The following is a 19,118-nucleotide window of genomic DNA, read 5'->3' on the forward strand; positions in this document are numbered from 1 at the left end:
ACAACAAAAATAAACTTAAAAAGTAGGATACAAAGGGCGGCCTTATCGCTTAGCTAAGCTAGTGGGCCAGGGGTCAGGGCAAGTGAAAACACAGGATTTCGGAACGTGTGTAGCGGTTTGCGAAATTTAAACGATGCGGCTGCGGTCGGTTGCGGTGAACGTCTACAATTTGAACCGCCGCGGTTGTCAGAATGACGGTTTGCCACCCCCGCCACCTACGTTCCGCTTTTTGCACATTATTTATATAAAAACCATAGACAAATATTTATTAGAGCAAATTTATATAATATTAATTATTTATAATTTATTAATTATTAATTAACAAGAGGGCTGTTTGCGTCGCTAACAGCTAGGATGTCTCTTAAAAAGTTCAAAGTTTGTATTAAACGGCTTATAGAAAAGCCCTGTTATAGTATAAAGAACTACGTAATCGATAAAAAAGCTTGGGTGTGAATTATTGCTCTAACCTGGTTCATGGTGATAAAAAAAAAAGTGAGATGGTGATAACAAAAAAAAAACACCCGGCTAAGTTTGAGAACTAGAGTTACCGACATAGCTTAGCGAGTCGCGAAGCTGAAGTGGCAATGGGCGGAGCACATAGCTCGGAGAACCGATGGACGTTGGGGTCTTAAGGTGCTGGAATGGCGACCCCGCACCGGTAAGCGCAGCGTAGGTCGGCCCCCAACGAGGTGGACAGATGACGTCAAGCGAGTCGCTGGGAGCCGCTGTAGGCAAGCGGCCCAGGACCGTGTATTGTGGAACTCTTTACAAAAGACCTATGCCCAGCGGTGGACGTCGATTGGTTGAAATGATGATTATTACACATATATTATTTGGATATTATTCCCACTTGTGCGCCAAAGCTCTGAGATTTTATAAAGTTGTGGGAGAAGATACATTTTTATTCTTGCCCCGGGATATAATTATTTCCTGCCCATGCTAGCTGTGCTGGTGGCCTCTGCTTGTTCCGTCAATTATAATAAAAAAAACATGTAATATTGAATGGAAGCAGCCGTTACTTTGCGGAAATCCATGCGAACAGCAGGAGAATCTGTATGGTGTCATTTATAATTTCTTCAATCCCTTTACTTCACACCAAACAGATCTATGGCAATTTGTTTTAAAGGCTTAACAATTATTCATTGTAAAGTCTCTGAGGATGCTCCAGTTTCGGAGCGAAACGTGCGTAGAGGGTACAAATTAAGCTTAATTTTCATAATATAAAACATGTAATACTTTTTGTTTGTTACAGGGCATTGTGCATTCGGACCAGTGTCAAGATGAACAAATACAAACTGGAATACATTGAGTTTGGTGAGTATCTATCTAACAAATATTTTCTGCAGTAGCTGTTGACCGCTTTCTTTTTGTCCCGCGTTTTATAACGGTTTTTTCCAAATCCCGTGGGAACCGTTGGTTTTCGGGATAAGTAGCAGCGTACTTTACTCTCCGTCCTTTCAACTAAGTGACAAGTTGATCGGGTTGCTTAGTTATAGCTTGACGGTAGGACAGACAAACACATTTTCACATTTATAAGTATGGATTTGAAAATGTTTCCTCTTCATCGTTCACATTTTAAAGGACATAAGGGTACCCAAGCAAATTAGAGTGTAAAACAACGAAATTTTGAAAATAATTTTCTAATTTTTTGTATTATAAATACACCTTGTATAAATAAATGAATAAATATACTACGACAATACACACATCGCCATCTAGCCCCAAAGTAAGCGTAGCTTATTATGGGTACTTAGATGACTGATGAATATTTTTATGAGTAATGCAAATAAATACTTACAATATATATATAAACAGCCAGACACTGAAAAACACTCATGTTTATCACACAAAGATTTTCCTGCTGTAGGAATTGATCCCACGGTCTTGGATTCAGAAAGCAGGGTCGCTGCCCACAGCGCCAGTCGGCCGTCATTCGACAAGATATCTTTACATAGTTTTAAACAGAATCGCTCCCCGTTTTTACGCTTGAATCTTGAAAACTGCTCAACGAATTATTAAACTTTTATAAAAAATTACAGAAAAAGTAGTTTACATTAAAACTAATAACTTTTGTTCTAGGAATCTTTTTTAACTCGATAGTTAGGAAAACATTAAATATGCAATATTTTACGAAGATCTACCTACCTACCTTCTTATCGTGCGGACACTGACCCGACTACATGAAGTTGTCGAATCACATGTATTCGTTCCCACAGTATATGTCAATTTACAGAAATAACATGTTTTTTTTGTTGTATGAGATAAATTAATACTGAATTTTGAAAAGTAGTAGAAAAAAAGTTGTTAGTTTTAATGATGGGAACTAGAAGGCCGAGTGTTTTCTGGTATTTTTATTAAACCCTGTGTAGAGAAAAAGTAAATTAATTTACTACTGAATTAATCACTCAAAACTGCCCCACATCCGTACTAATATTATAAATGTCAATGTAAGTTTATTTGTTACGCTTTCACGCAAAAACTACTTAACCGATCCTCATGAAGAAGAAATATAAAATACTTTTTATCTCGACATTAAGCTCGGTTCCTTTGGGAGATGGGATGAGAGTGTTTGACGATTTTACACCAAAACTCCGACAAATTATAACAGTTTTAAATAATTATTTTTGTATGATACAGGTTATAATATGTGTTTAATTTTGCCCAAACTTTGTGAAGATCTGATGAATGTGGTTGGAGATAGAGGACGGAACTCATCAGCGGACAGCAGCAAACCTCTCATTTAAGGCTTAGCGATACTGAATACTTTAAAAACGAAATTAAACGCAGACGAAGTCGCGGGCAACAGCTAGTTAGTGTATACATTGCAGCAGGGGCGCAATGTAGATACTAATTGGGGTCGCTAGTTGTTGAAACTCTTGATAGATGCCTGATATAATGACTGCTAAATCAAATCTTGTTTCTCCTTTGCAGGAAACATTGAGATCAACACATTGGAGACAATCTACGCATGCCCCCAAGAACTGGATCTGAACACAAAGCCAACGGTGGTGTCCGTGGCGAAGATCCAGACAAACGCGATGGCGTTGACGCCCGCGGCGGAGGGATACATCGAGATTCTACGCGACACGAATGCTGAACTTATTTTGGTGAGACTTGTGGTTGACTAGAGTGCGTGTCTCACCGCGATTTCGTCCGCGTACTCTAATAGTAAAAGTTAGATTTTCTTATAAAATATGCCCAGGTCGTCCGCGTCTTCTCGCCCTCCAAATTAATTACTTTGACTAGAATGCATCTGCTTAAATTGTTATCACAATTACTCCCCGCGATTTCGGCTGCGTAATAAAATATGCCCAGGTCGTCCGCGTCTTATCGCCCTCCAAATTAATTACTTTGACTAGAATGCATCTGCTTAAATTGTTATCACAATTACTCCCCGCGATTTCGGCTGCGTAATAAAATATGCCCAGGTCGTCCGCGTCTTATCGCCCTCCAAATTAATTACTTTGACTAGAATGCATCTGCTTAAATTGTTATCACAATTACTCCCCGCGATTTCGTCTGCGTAATAAAATATGCCCAGGTCGTCCGCGTCTTATCGCCCTCCAAATTAATTACTTTGACTAGAATGCATCTGCTTAAATTGTTATCACAATTACTCCCCGCGATTTCGTCTGCGTAATAAAATATGCCCAGGTCGTCCGCGTCTTATCGCCCTCCAAATTAATTACTTTGACTAGAATGCATCTACTTAAATTGTTATCAGAATTACTTCCCGCGATTTCGTCTGCGTAATAAAATATGCCCAGGTCGTCCGCGTCTTATCGCCCTCCAAATTAATTACTTTGACTAGAATGCATCTGCTTAAATTGTTATCACAATAACTTCCCGCGATTTCGTCTGCGTAATAAAATATGCTTAAATCGTCCGCGTCTTATCGCCCTCCAAATTAATTACATTGACTAGTATGCATCTACTTAAATTGTTATCACAATTACTCTCCGCGATTTCGTCTGCATAAAGTAAATTTTTATACATTTTATAAATTAATTAAGAAATATATCCAGTCCGTTCTCGGTGGAACGCCCGCCCGCGTTATTTATTACTTATTTCTTTAAGTACGGGTCGAAACGTAAATTGAAGATCGACGATTAACCTTATATAAAACTATCGTATCTCATCTGTATATCGTGTGTAACGGTGTTTTGCGGTGCGGGGGGAGCTAATTCTACTTTAGTATAAATTAATACAACGCGTAAATCGGAATTCGGGAGAGACTACAATAATAGGCGGTAGACTAATAAAAAATATTGTAAAAAAAATTAGCATTCATTAAAACTTTGTTTCAACGATACCCTCTTTTATGTCTTAATGTTACTTTGGAAAATGCTAAATAAAATATTTACATATCAAGTTAGAGTACTTCGACGACGCTTAAATCATGGCAATCTTTCCCAGTGCCTCTTTAGAACTTTACGAATGCTTTTGTGGTACAAAAGGTTGGTACTTAGTTTTCTGCTAAATACCAGCTTAGTGCTTTTGATCCGGTGGCAAGGTTAAGAGTAAATGATAGGTAGCATTTGAACGCGGCAAGCTAAGTTATAGCCTCAAAATGCCCCCTTTAAATCAGTTCTCATAGGTTAATATGTTAAAGCTTCGGACACTACCTACTTATTGGTAGGATCTAGTTGATTAATAGGGGGCAGTAGATTAAAAAAAAAAAGCTACTTATCATGTCTTACCTACCCCGACTGGAGAGTAGTTTAACAGGACCATAAGAGCGTTTCCTGTCTGTATACTTTAACTATCTTAAACCGAAGAGGTTTACTAGCTTTTGTAGTTATACGTTATATAACCCTGAAGTTGAATTCCTGCCAGCCGACTGTCTTAAATGTACGGGTAGTTTTGAAATTAGACATAAGTTTGCACATTTTGCTAGAGTAGCTTCAGAGGGCCACACATGTAATAGTGGGTTTTTTTTTTTTTTTTTAATTATCATAAATCTCAAGGTAAAGCAGAAAAGAGGGCCACTACTTCAGTTCACTTAACTTCACTACAAGAGAGATTATCTGCAAAGTTTGATATATCTTCGTTGAGTCACCTTACTTTATTCTACTAGATAAATTTCGCAGTGCGCTCAGTAACTATTCAATTTGGTTCCATCTACGCCTGTTAATAGTTATTGCACCCAACAGTCGTAAAAATAAATGTATTTCATAACTCACTTTAATCTCATAAAATGTATCTCGGAATCCTCCTAAATCTTAAAAGTAGACCAGAAAAGAATTCCATCGGAGACTAGTGTTTTGAGATATGTGGTTAAAAAAATAGTGGCATGACAGCGAGTTTACGTCAAACTGACTCAAATCTTGATAGCGATAGCCTAAACAAAACGGTGTCATGACACTCGGTCCAGTGAAGTAATTGCCGAAGGTTGCATGGAAATAAAATATTTTAGTGCAACCTTAAAATATGGTTATATTAATAGCATGTAGGGCTTTAAAATATACTTGACCTGATAATTTAATGATATCCTGCGGATTTAGAATGGAATTTTGAAATATCTTCGTTAAGTCACCTTACTTTATTCTACAAGATAAATTTCGCAGTGTACTCAGTAACTATTCAATTTGATTCCTGTATTGGTATTTCACCGAATGGTCGTAAAAATAAATGTATTTCATAACTTGTTTTCATCGACTTTTGAGGCGTTACCACTTATATCACGACAGTTTCATGACATCTCCGGTAGTTTTTCCGACTGTAAAATATCCGTTTGCATAGAGTACTGGTTCGAACGCTGTTACCGATGTAACATTACAGAGTAGTAACAAGTAGAGTATCTATGTTGTATATAGAATAATATCACAAACTACAGTTAAAAAAAGACTTTGAATAAAGTTTTAATGTAAAAAACTATATGCCCAGACCTTTATGGTAATTTTTATTTAAACACGGTCAAGTATTTCATTGTATTTATCGCACCCTTAAAGCGTTTTGACTTTCTGCGTACTGCACTTTCATTAGGTACATAAAAACTAAAATAACACGTAACAAAATTAATTATTCTCACATATTAGCAGCGGTTAAATTACTTTTATTATCTTGCTGAATTGATTCTAAGCTACGGAATAATTACGATTTTCAAAAAAAGGTTACACGTTGGGCATTACAAAATGTTTTTATTGTACAATAACAGTACATAGTACCTCGTTTAAGATAGTGACCTGACCGAATTCGAAGTTACAATTTGCAATTTTTGATGCATTCTAGTCGAGTAGTTTCGATTAAAACAAAAATTTATACCGTAATTCAGTAATGTCTAAATACTTTTCCCAAAATGTTAATAGACACATAAGGAAATATACTTTAACATTTTCTTAAGCGGTAACTTGGGCATTTTGTTTTTAATCACTTTTTATTAAATGTCTAGTTTACATGAACGGTAAGAACAAACCTTTGTTATGAAGTGCTTTACCTTCATAGCTAAGTGTATTTGACTGTGAGGTGGTGATAACCAAAAAAAAACCCTGCTAAGTTTGTTGTGGGATTCTTCTTACTACTTCTTACAGGGCGCGTTTGGAACCCTCGTAGCTTTAGTTTTAAGTTATCGAAAGGAGTTATCACAACCACCTCACCATTATGGAATAACATAGCTTTATACGCTTCATAGGTGAACAGTTTCAATCTAGTTTTCAATAAAATCCTTAGTTGAACAAGCAATGTAACTCGAAAGAAAAAGTGCACCACCTACCAACCACAAGAAATCCCATCAAAAACATGAAATGTACAAATATGCTAATCTCGCAACGCAGTCCTTCCACTTCATAAAGTTGCGAGATCTCATGCGAGACCAATGGGCTTACTGCCGTCGTTTACTCACTGCAATATTATTTTAATATTGTTTACCATCTGTTTATCAGAACTCTTAACTTTATAGGGGCGTTACGTCAGATCATATAAACCTTAAAATAATACTGCTTTAAGCGATGTTAGGAAAGCCTCTGGCCAGTTATATTAGTTAATGTAAACGAGCGCAAATAATCCCGTGCGAGTCATTATATTAGTTGCGCGTAACCACAGAATTTAGAACAGAAAGAACTCTAATTCAGCATGCACTGAATTGCGTCCCAAAAATAGAAAACTCTACCGCGCACGTTTCACTTTATACCTGCGTAATGTTTTTTTTATTAATGGTTACCAGTTAAAGCCCCCAACTTAAGTGGACCTGTTCCGATTTATTTGATTGATTCCATTACATAACAAAAAATGAACACAGCAAAGTGGAAAAAAATAGCAATATTTTATTATTTTAAAAGGCCTCTTTTGTCTACAATGATGTTTCTAGGGAAGTTAGTGGCTTCATCACCGTCTTGTAGCCCTTTATTTTAAGATTAAGTATTTGTAACTTTTAGTGTAATGTACAAGAGGTTTTCAATTGTAACCCAACTCAAAGGGGAATATGCGAATCTGCTCCACACTTGGGTTCTGCAACGAGCGTGGAGCGGGCATATAGTTATTAAAAAAAAAAAAGTTATATTTATTTCAAAATAAGTCAGTTGTCTAAACATTTTGTAAAACAAAAGATGGCGCCTAACGTCGTTAGCTTATCCAAGAGATGGAAACTTAACTTTTATCTTATCTAGTCACCAACCAACTCATTAGGCATTTGATATAAGAGTTTCCTTGGCTCAGTAATTCAAAAAAAAAAAGAATATGCGAATCTGCTCCGCACTTGGGTTCTGCAACGAGCGTGGAGCGGGCATATGGGTGTTTAAAAAAAAACGTTATATTTATTTCAAAATAAGTCAGTTGTCTAAACACTTTGTAGAACAAAAGATGGCGCCTAGCGTCGTTAGTTTTATCTAAGAGTTGGAAACTTAACTTCTCTGCTCATCAACCAAAGGAGAATATGCGAATCTGCTCCACACTCGGATTCTTCGACGAGTGTGGAGCGGGCATAGGGTTATTTGAAAAAACACGTTATGTTTATTTTAGAATAAGTCAGTTGTCTAAACACTTTGTAGCAGAGTTTTTAAGTCGCACGGAATAAAGCTCACTTTGCCATGCACTAACTTGATCGGGTGTAAAGTCGACTTAGTCCACATAAGGTATAACAAAGATAATGCATCTTACTAATAATGTAGTCTTACGTTAATCTGTTGACTTTCTTGCCGGCTCATCTCGGTGGAATCTGCTTTCGGACCGGCGGTGGTAGTCACTACAAACGGACTGACTTGACGTTTCAAAAGTTCTTATAAACTAGGTCCATTTAAAATATATGTAATTTGAATTGGTACTTACATAACTAATATGACTGGCTTGGTCTCACATGAGGTCCCACAACTGTTTGCGGTGGGAGGACTTGAGTTGCGGGACGCGCATTTTTGTACATTTCATGTTTTTGATGGGATTAAAATTTTCGTTGCAGACTCTACCGGACGGCTCTGCGTCCGCACCGAGTGGCGCAGAAGTCAAACTGTCTATCGCGAAGAATAAAGAATCTGTTAATAAGAAGATCGAGCTGATGTGCACACCCGATTGGAAGAAGATAGAGGAAAATGGTGGCGATGTTGTCGGTGAGCTAAAATCTTCACTATCATTATCTATTGGATAGAAGCAGGCGTTACTTTGCGGAAATCCATAATATATTATGAAAATTAAGCTTAATTTGCTATACTCCGCGAACAGCAGGAGAATCTGTATGGTGTAATTTATAATTTCTTCATCCTTATACTCCACACCAAACAGATCTTCCCAATGTACCATTTACGCACGTTCCGCTCCGAAACCGGAACATCCTCAGGAGATGTTGAATTGTTAAGATCTTAACATTCCACACCAAACAGATCTTCGGTACATTGCCGAAGATCTGTTGAGATGGTGATTACAAAAAAAAAAACACCCGGCTAAGTTTGTTGTGGGCTTCTTCTTAGACCAGGACGCGTTTGGAACTCTCTTAGCTTCAGTTTTAAGTTTACGAATATGGTTATCGCCATCATCTCACTACCGTGTAATTCTCATGTCATGTACGCATCAATGCGAACTGCAATAATTTAAACATTAGAAGTAAGAATAAACTTACAGTGCAATATACTAGGTTACATAAAATTCATAATTCGTTTAAAGGAAATTGCATACAATTCTACAATAAACTACCAATTGACATCTTGGAGATGTCTCTTAAAAAGTTCAAAGTTTGTATTAAACGTAAGCTTATAGAAAAGTCCTATTATAGTATAAAGGACTACGTAAACGATAAAAAAGCTTGGGTGTAAATTATTGCTCTAACCAGGTTGCTCTTCTAATAATTTAAAATTACATTGTGAGATGGCGATAACAAAAAAAAAAAAAAAAACACCCGGCTAAGTTTGTTGTGGGCTTCTTCTTAGACCGGGACGCGTTTGGAACCCTCGTAGCTTTAGTTTTAAGTTTACGAATGTGGTTATCGCCGTCATCTCACTACCGTGTAATTCTCATGTCATGTACGCATCAAAATTGCAATCTATGGGCCCTACTTGAAAAAAGATATTTTTGACCTTCGACTTGAGTAATAATAAAAATTATGTGACGCGGTGCTGTTATTTGCACTAATATACCAAAAGTACGAGTCGACTGCTTGCTTAGATAGGCCGTGATCGATGGACAAACAAACTAATAAACGCACTTTAGCATTTATAGTATTAGTAAGGATTGGATATAGGGATGCAAATCGGGGATTGAAATTTTTGTCTCCTGTCTCCTTTCAGATACCAAACCCCTCATGCTGTCCGATCTGGAATACCTGGAGCTGCCTGCCGGGGGCGGCGAGTTTGAAATCCTGGATGTGAGCATGATAAGTCAAGGTGCTTTGTGCGGCTGCCAAAAGATTCCTGGGCGTCCCGGGGCAGATGCCACCCTGGCGGCCATGACTAAGCAGGTAATTAAATAAATAAATAAATATACTACGACAATACACACATCGCCATCTAGCCCCAAAGTAAGTGTAGCTTGTGTTACGGGTACTAAGATGACTGATGAATATTTTTATGAATATAATACACATAAATACTTATAATATACATATAAACACCCAGACTCTGAAAAAAATTCATGCTCATCACACAAACATTTTCCAGTTGTGGGAATCGTACCCACGGCCTTGGGCTCAGAAAGCAGGTCCCTGAAAACTGCGCCAATCAGCCATCTATCTATCAATTATATCTATTATTACGTGTTAGATTTCAAAGATATTGGAATACTAGCACATCCTCTGTACAAAAGACTTCTGCAGTACAAAAGTTCCAGAACAAACTTGGCTACAACAGATACCACCGACAAAACCTTTCCGGCACGATGTAGCGTATAAATCGATTGTGGTTTAATATATAAGGCCGATACCCTAAAAGTAGTGAGGGACGCACGTTTTGTTCTTCAATAAACGATCTCTACAATTAATTTTATTCTTTTACAGATAGAGGCATACTGTAACAGTGAATTGGGGAAAAAGCCATATCTACCGAAGCTGGAAGAACTTTGCATCGCTCAGTTCCCACCGTGTAAGTTTTTATAAATAAATAAATATACTATGACAATGCATACATAAGCCGCCATCTAACCCCCAAAGTAACGCTTACTTTGAGGCTCGCTTGTGTTATGGGTACTAAGATGACAGACTCTTTTTACTAGCAGCAGAGCTCGTCCGGGGAAGTACTTTCGCCATGCTTATTTCTGCTGCTAAGATGCATTGATAGAATGCTGTGTTCCGGTCAGATTGATAAAATAAAGATATTATTATTATAAAGATATTATATAGATATTATATTATTGATATTATTATTATTATTATGATTAGTATTGTAGTCAGAGAAACTATTAAATCAGTAAAGAGCATAGCATGTATTTAAAATTATTGCCTATGTATCTAAGTCCGTCAAATTTAAACTGATTTCGACAGTAGTTTTTAGCCTTTTTAAAGCTTAATATGTGTCATATTTCAAAATCGGTGTGTGGTTGCACCAATTTAAAAATTTGACTCATCTTAGGCTTGTATCCTTTTTATCCTGGGAAAGCAAACCAGGATCATTATCTGCGAGATCAAATCATCGCCGGATCATCTACTTTATTATAAATGATCACCAGACCAAATTTTTTTGAAAGAAGAAATCAAATACCTGTCCGCTCTCTCTCTCATCTTGTCCTAATCCAAAGGTTGCCTGGCAGAGATCGCTACTTAGCGATAAGGCCGCCTTTTGTATTCTACTTCTGTCTTTGTATTTCTTTTGTTTTCTTATTTTCCTAACTTCATTGTGGTGTACAAATAAAGAGTTAAATAATAATAAATAATAAAAGAAGAGTATTTTTTTTTTCTCAATACAAACTAATTCAAAACATTATAAATGTTTACTTATAACAACTTTATTGAAGACTAGCTTTTGCCAGGGGCTTCGTCAACGTTAAGTTCAATTTTTGTTTTGGTAAATTTAAACTACGGAGGTTAAAAAAAATGTCTTGCTTCAAATAGAAAAATTTTAACGTAAATTGCTTAGAAAATCAGAAACCATCCCCTATTTTCATGCCCTTGGAGTGGAAATTTCAAAAATCCTTTCTAAGCGGCTTTGTAAAAACTATCTGTGTGCAAAATTATAGCCGGTTCGACAAGTGGCTAAAGCTGCGCGTTGATAGATCAGTTTCTCTTGGTTTTCCTAATCCTAAGGTTACCTCGAAGTGTTCGCTACTAAGCGATAAGGCCAGGGTACAAGGCAGGGTGAAAAGGTTAAGGCCGTATTCCACCACGCTGGCCCAGTGCGGATTGGTGGACTCCACACATGTTTGAGAACATTATGTAGAGCTCTCAGGCAAGCAGGTTTCCTCACGATGTTCTCCTTCACCGTTGAAGCAAATGGTATTTTAATTGCTTAAAACGCACATATCTTAGGAAAGTTAGAGGTGCGTGCTTTGATTCGAATTCGGCCGATCGAAAGTGTAGTCGTAGTCTTACTGGGCTATAACCGCTATTTATGTTTACAGACCCGCAATGGTTCCGCGCGGTGCTATGTGAGCAGCTGGGCGGTCCGGGCGGCTCGGAGGTGCGCCTTTGCTACATAGACTACGGAAACCTGGAAACTGTTCCAGTCACCGTTATCAGGAAGATGTTGCCAGAGTTTGTGAACGGACATCCAGCGCTCGCCTCCCAGCTGGAGATTCGCGGTTAGTGTTTGTATTGTGATATACTCCTCGAAAAGTAGGACAATCTGTATGGTGTAATTTATAATTTCTTCAATCCTTATACTCCACACCAAACAGATCTTCGGCAATGTACCCTCTACGCACACTTCGCTTCGATAGCGGAGCATCATCAGGAAATGTTGACTTTACAATGAATAATTAATAAGATTTAAATAACTAACATATTTAAATAACACGTGGCCCCTGGGTGGTGCAAAATGAGCAACAAAAACAAAGGTGGTAGGTTTGGTCCGTGGCTTGAAATACCACCCTGCGAGCAAAGCCGCGCCGCTAAATGATTTGCCATGTGTCACGATTTACTGTGTCATACGACTGGTCGTGTTCCGGAGCGATGCTCGTAGTAGCTAATTGAGGGGAAATGGGTTTGTACAGTTGTGCTGCATTTGATGATAGGTTTTGATCCGTGTTGTCATGGCGCCGGGCGTCTCGATTTGGAGAGCAGCGGGATCCGAAGCACGGTGCACCGCTGGCCGACCGCAGGTAGTAGGGGGCCCAATTAGTAGGTTAGCCACCTATGAAAGGCTGCCCCGCCACCTCGCGAAAAATCCTGGGATGGCCTTCATCGTGCCGGTTGGCGACCGGAGAGAGGTCCCGATGGCGATTCCCAGGGGGGTTCGGGCGTCCCCGCGGTCTCCAGTCGAGTCTACCATCAGCGTCGCGGTGACGAAGGTCATGGTATCTAAAATGCTGCATCTCGTACAACTTCCAATTCCCCTACCTATCCACTACCCCCACATAATAATGAAGCGTAACAGAAAAAGAAGTAAGGTTACACAGCGGCTGCACTACCTCTCATTCACAGTGCACCTCTCTAACATTCGAGGACTGCACTCCAATCTCTACGCGGTTCATCACCATCTTGAGACCTCTAAGCCGCATATGCTTTTCCTTACGGAGACGCAAATAGTCAGTCCTGCAGATGTAGGATACCTGCAGTACCCCGGGTACTCGCTTGAGCACAATTTTAAACCTCGCGCAGGGGTCTGCATGTACGTTCGAGACAACATCTGCTGCCAACGTCTCCGTAATTTGGAGGTACCAAACTTCTCTGTTCTGTGGTGCTTGGTAGATACGGGTTTAGAGCGTACGATTTATGCGTGCGTCTATCGTTCGCATAGCGGCGACCAGGAGACCACTCAGCTGTTCAACTATCTCTGCGAAAGGGCAGATACCGTTCAGCGTCGGTATCCGACTGCTAGGCTTGTATTTCTGGGGGATTTTAATGCCCACCACCAAGAGTGGCTATACCCGTACCAGAAAACCGATCATGCTGGGAGAGAGGCGCGCAAATTTGCATTATCGTTAGATCTCTCTCAGCTCGTTCACGTAGCCACGCGGATACCTGATGTTAACGGTCATACACCCAATTGTTTGGACCTTCTGCTAACAACCGACCCAGACAGTTTTTCGGTGTCAGTTTCAGCTCCCTTAGGTACTTCCGACCACTGTCTGGTGAAGTCTGTATCAAACTACTACCCTCCCGCCTCTGATTCCACTGTTAAGAGACGAGTGTGGCGATACAGGTTGGCAGATTGGGATGAGATGCGTCATTTCTTTGCATCCTATCCTTGGCGGCAAATTTGTTTCTCTTCCAAAGACCCTTCGAGCTGTGAGAAAGCTATATCAGGCGTGATACGTCAGGCAATGGAGTTCTTCATACCATTCTCTGACGTATCACTAGCTGGCAAAACTCCCCCGTGGTACAACGCTGAATGTGCCAGTGCAGAGGCACGAAAACAGTCTGCGTTTGTAGCTTGGGCGGATGCTCGTGCTCATAAGGCTTTGGACGTCAGGGATAAGAAAAAAGAATTCAATATTGCCGCCAAATCCTACAAGCGGGTCCTCAAAAAGTCTCGCTTCGGCCGCACCAATCGCATTGGACGTAAACTAGCTGCTCTTCCCAGTGGTAGTAAAGCTTTCTGGTCACTCGCGAAGTCGGTCGAGGCAAACTTTTGTCGTTCTTCGCTGCCGCCCTTGCAGAAACCTGACGGGTCATTGGCAGTGTCTGCAGCAGAAAAAGCAAATCTCCTTGCATCTCTGTTTGCGGAAAACTCGCGTCTGGATGCTGGAAGTACCCCCCCACCGCGCCTTCTACCGTGCGACTCAGTCATGTCTGAGATCCATATACACCAGCACGAGGTCTTAAAAGCACTTCGCAACCTTGACGTGAGTAAAGCCAGTGGCCCAGATGGTATATCTGCAGTTGTCCTGCGGAACTGTGCTCCTGAGTTGTCTCCTGTGCTGACACGCTTGTTTCGACTCTCTCTAAATTCTGCTCAAGTCCCAAAATCTTGGAAGATTGCGAATGTGCAGCCAGTACCCAAGAAAGGTAGTCGTGCGGACCCGGCCAATTACAGACCTATTGCCATCACGTCCATACTCTGTAAAACTATGGAACGTGTACTCAATAACAAGCTCCTCTCATACCTAGAAGGAAACGATCTTATATCAGACCGACAGTATGGTTTCCGTAAGAACCGGTCTACTGGTGATCTTCTAGTGTATGCCACTCATACATGGGGCGAAGCCATTGAGAAACACGGTGAGGCACTTGCTGTCTCTCTGGATATCTCCAAGGCTTTTGATCGGGTCTGGCACGGCGGCCTTCTCAGTAAGCTTTCTGCTTACGGAATACCTGCTGGCCTTTGCAGCTGGATATCTGATTTTTTGAGGGAACGGTCTTTTCGAGTGGTTGTCGATGGCCACTCTTCTAACCTCATGGCTGTCAATGCCGGTGTTCCTCAGGGATCTGTCCTCTCCGCTACTCTCTTTCTGCTACACATCAACGATCTTTTGAATCCCAATCTTTTTGGGTACGCTGATGACAGCACCGTTACGGAGAGGTACTTGTCCAGCCCTAGGGCCAGTGCTAATGATATCCTTGAGCATAGAGAGTCCTTGGTGGAGCGTATTAACTTGACTCTAAAAGAGGTGTCTGATTGGGGTGACGCCAATTTGGTTAAGTTCAATGCTGCCAAGACGCAGTCGTGTTTATTTTCCGCAAAAAAGAGCCCTTTCACCTTGGCTCCCACTTTCCGGGGTGTATCCGTACCAATTAGCGACCATATTGAGCTCTTGGGTGTCAACATCTCATCCAATCTCAATTTTGGCAAATGCATCGAGTCCAAAGCCAAAGTGGCAGCTAAAAAACTTGGTATCCTCAATAAGGTTAGGCGGTACTTCACGCCAGGTCAACGCCTCGCACTGTACCAGGCTCAAGTGCGAACCTGCATGGAGTACTGTAGTCACCTGTGGGGTGGCTCTGCCAAGTACCAACTTGAAGCTTTGGATTCGGTGGATCGTCGCGCCAGGAGAATTATAGGCGACAATTCGTTAACGCAGGCGAAACTACATAGTCTCCAGCACCGACGCAATGTTGCCTGTTTATCGGTTTTTTACCGGATATACTTCGGTGAGTGTGCTCAGGAACTTCACAATCTTGTTCCCCCTTCCCCGTTTTACCACAGAACAGCGAGACACCGAGAGCGGTGGCATCCTTATGTGGTTGATATCCCATCAACACGCACGAAACGTTTTTTATCCACGTTTCTGATACGTGCCGCTAAGATGTGGAACGCCCTCCCGGTAACTGTGTTTCCTGCCACGTATAATTTAGGTACCTTCAAGGCTAGAGTGAATAGGCTTTTTCTAGGCAAGCGTGCTCCAACCTAGACCTCATCATTGCTTTCTAACGGGCATGATTGTCGTCAAACGCTGGCCTATCGTTAATAAAAAAAAAAAAAAAAAAAAAAAAAAAAAAACTTAAATTACACCATACAGATTCTCCTGCCTTTCGCGGACTAAAGCAAATAAAGCTTAATTTTCATAATATATTTCCGCAAAGTAACGCCTGTTTCTATCCAATATTTGGTAGACTCACTCGCCTTTGAGCACAACAGCTGGTTCAATGATTTGAATTTAAAAAATGAAGATGCGTTTTATTTTAAACAATCAAATTTCGAGAAGTCAAAAATGTTTCGGGGATCCACTTAGTTCCCCCCGACTGGGATGCCGAGATTTTAACCACGAGGCTTCTTCTTCTGCTTCTTCTACTACTTCTACTACTTTTACTTCGTACTTTGTTGGTCTGATACCGTCTGTTGTATGTATGGCCATTGATGCGGCTCCCAGCTGGATCACTCCAGCCAGTCAGCTCACTCTAGAAGCTTAGCAGAATTAGCCAAGGTGTGCAGAGCGTTGTTCCGCTACTCCATTGCATTGGAGTATTACGTGTAAAAACAATATATCGCCCGTCTATATATACTGAATATACTGAAGCTGATGTTAACATACTGTTTGCAGGTTGGCCCGAATCACCCACCAATGAGATGCTAGTCAGGGCTGCACAGTATATGAAGATCGACGAGGAGGGACGAGGGTACCTCACTGTCACGCGCTGCGAGAAGATTGACGCGGGCCTATACAAGGTTGACGCTCCCGACCTACTGAAGGCTATGGGGGCTTTATAGATATAGGTCACAGGTAAAAATACCTATTGACCTGCGTTCAGGGTTCCTAGTGTGAAGTTTTCTACCTACTTTTACTTATATGATCGATACTAGTTGACTAAATTTATATGGTATCAAATGAGCGCCATCTAGTGACAGCACGTTTCCTTTAATCTATAGTATCTACAGTAGCTCTAAGCATTATTCAAATTAGTTGAAGTTTTACCAATAAATAAATAATCATTTCTAAAAATCGTTGTACAGCTGATGAAAAGTTATCACTGACGTAATATGAATGGACATTTGGTTAGCGCTCAAAAACACGCGAACAAAAAGGGCATGAAACTGCAAAAACGGTATGAATTTTCTTCAAGTTACTAACTTGAAGAAAATTCATACCGTTAAGTCACTACACTTAAGTCTTCATTAACAGATTACACGTACAAAATGACATATTGCATGGCAAGAACATGGAAAATCTACTCAACTAAACTGAGAAAAGAACATCGCGTATACTATTTTTCCAGTATGTAAACGATTGTTTTATTATTTTTAAGTATTATTTTGCTAAGAAACAGTATTCAGTAAATATGTTTCTTGTTCACAAAATAAATTTGAAAACCTATCACAAAACTAAATAATAAAAAAAAGTAGCATATCTGTCCTTTTCGTACGGCTTCGTAAGGTGATTTTATTGAACTCCTCCCATTCAAAGCTGCATAAGGCGATTGTTGCAAACAAAAATTATCAGTAATGGTATGTCGATATGATTCAAATTGAAATGTTATAATTTATTTAAGTTCCTATACATGTGTAGGTTAACTAGGTACACTTTTTTCGTAAATTTTCTATGAGACCCGACGTCCAATTCATATTACAAAAATGTGAATTAAACGATAATTTATCGTGCTGTCATTATATGTTATTTGAAGAACATTTAGTTTTTTTTTACTTGTCTTTTTTTCTGTGACAAATCCCTTTCTATTGATTTAATTTATATGTAAGTTCAAACTCTTCATTTTGCATACGCGTTACCGCAAAGGGGATGTTTAATAATATTTTACATCTATTTAAAACATTCAGGGTCATGATAATAAATAATAATTTAAGTTTATTGTTTTGTGACATTCTTCTATTTAGGTTTATGATTATTATAGTTAACGGATTGGCATCTTATAAATTCGTTCTATCGGATCCATTGGGGAACGAATTGCTATTTTAATAATATGTCAATGAAGCGTTAATTATTAAATATATTTTTTATTAGAAGTAAAGCTTTTTGTGACAAAAGCTTGACCGAGTACTAGCGCCATGCTTATTTCTGCCATCGAGCAGTCTTGATTTGCTAAGGTCTGAAGGGCGTGATTATCGGTGTAATTACAGTCACATGCGGTTTTTGGGCGCCGGGCGGCACTTTGATACGACGTGTTCTTTGTTTAAAGGCAATGATTGTTAACTTGACTTCAAGCCAATAATAAAAACCGACATTACTAAATAATGTTATTACTGGATATATTTTCTTAATTTGTATTCATTGTGAAACGACGATATATAGTTTTGTTTTTCCATGATCTAATGCCATTTTTATTTGAGTGTAGAAGTACCTTTTTATAAATTAAACAACCCCTTTGCTTGCGACCAATTGTAAAACTGTCTCGTACCGGTTCGACTTGCGATTGGTCGTGCACGTAGCACGCCATGGCGTAACCGTTGCATAAATAGCTATTATCAGTGACGTGCATAGAGGGTATGCACAGGGTATGCATATGATATAAAATGAAGGAAATCTCCAGTACGAGTTATAAATACTTACGGGTAGGCTTTTTATAACTCTTACAATGCCTATCCTTAGGTTTTTTATAACTTATACTGGAGATTTTCTTCATTTTATATCATCAGCATACCCTGTGCATACCTTCTATCCACGCCATTGGCTATTATCCAACTAAATGATTTACGGTTTATTTTATCATAATTCATATCTGATTTAAGTAGTGTATGTAACATGGCTGCTAGTTTTAGCCCACTTTAATATAAGTTATTATACTTTGACCGAAACTATGTTTAACACATACTGTAAACGTTAAAACTTAGTATATTACAAGTTGACCTTGGATGTTAATTATTCGAATAATTTAAGTTTAAAATAAGTTTCTATTATATTGCTTTAAGTTTTTAGGTTTATATTTTTGTTAAGTTACACTATTCTTATAAACTTATTTTGTATGTAGGCTTATGTTAGTTTTTATGGTTTATATATTTTTTATGGTATTCATATAAAACTTAAATCACAAACATCAGCTTATGGTGAAGGTCCACTGTTGCTTACAGGACCTCTATGTATAGAGTTCATGCCCACCACACTTATTTATGTAGAATGAAGGGTTTCGCCTTCTGTCTACAATAAGTGTTTCGTTTCTCTGGCTGTTAGCATGTTCTACTAAGGTGCACGAGTTTTTGTTTAATGATGCGGAATCGGAATCG

The 19,118-nt window shown here is 39.3% G+C and overlaps 1 protein-coding gene across 2 annotated transcripts in view; it reads left to right on the forward strand.

Annotated features, from left to right (window-relative positions):
* Positions 1-16,658, forward strand: part of LOC120635687 — a 73,488-nt gene extending 56,830 nt beyond the window's left edge. For both annotated transcript variants that reach the window (XM_039906795.1, XM_039906796.1), the window contains exons 20-26: positions 1,253-1,314; positions 2,932-3,107; positions 8,390-8,537; positions 9,708-9,877; positions 10,412-10,496; positions 11,968-12,147; positions 16,489-16,658. In XM_039906795.1, the coding sequence (XP_039762729.1) occupies positions 1,253-1,314; positions 2,932-3,107; positions 8,390-8,537; positions 9,708-9,877; positions 10,412-10,496; positions 11,968-12,147; positions 16,489-16,655 (988 nt within the window). In that variant the 3' untranslated portion in view covers positions 16,656-16,658. The remainder of the gene's footprint in view (positions 1-1,252; positions 1,315-2,931; positions 3,108-8,389; positions 8,538-9,707; positions 9,878-10,411; positions 10,497-11,967; positions 12,148-16,488) is intronic.
* Positions 16,659-19,118: the final 2,460 nt, after the last annotated feature.

This window comes from Pararge aegeria, chromosome 27, assembly GCF_905163445.1.
Source record: "Pararge aegeria chromosome 27, ilParAegt1.1, whole genome shotgun sequence".
Taxonomy (NCBI): domain Eukaryota; kingdom Metazoa; phylum Arthropoda; class Insecta; order Lepidoptera; family Nymphalidae; genus Pararge; species Pararge aegeria.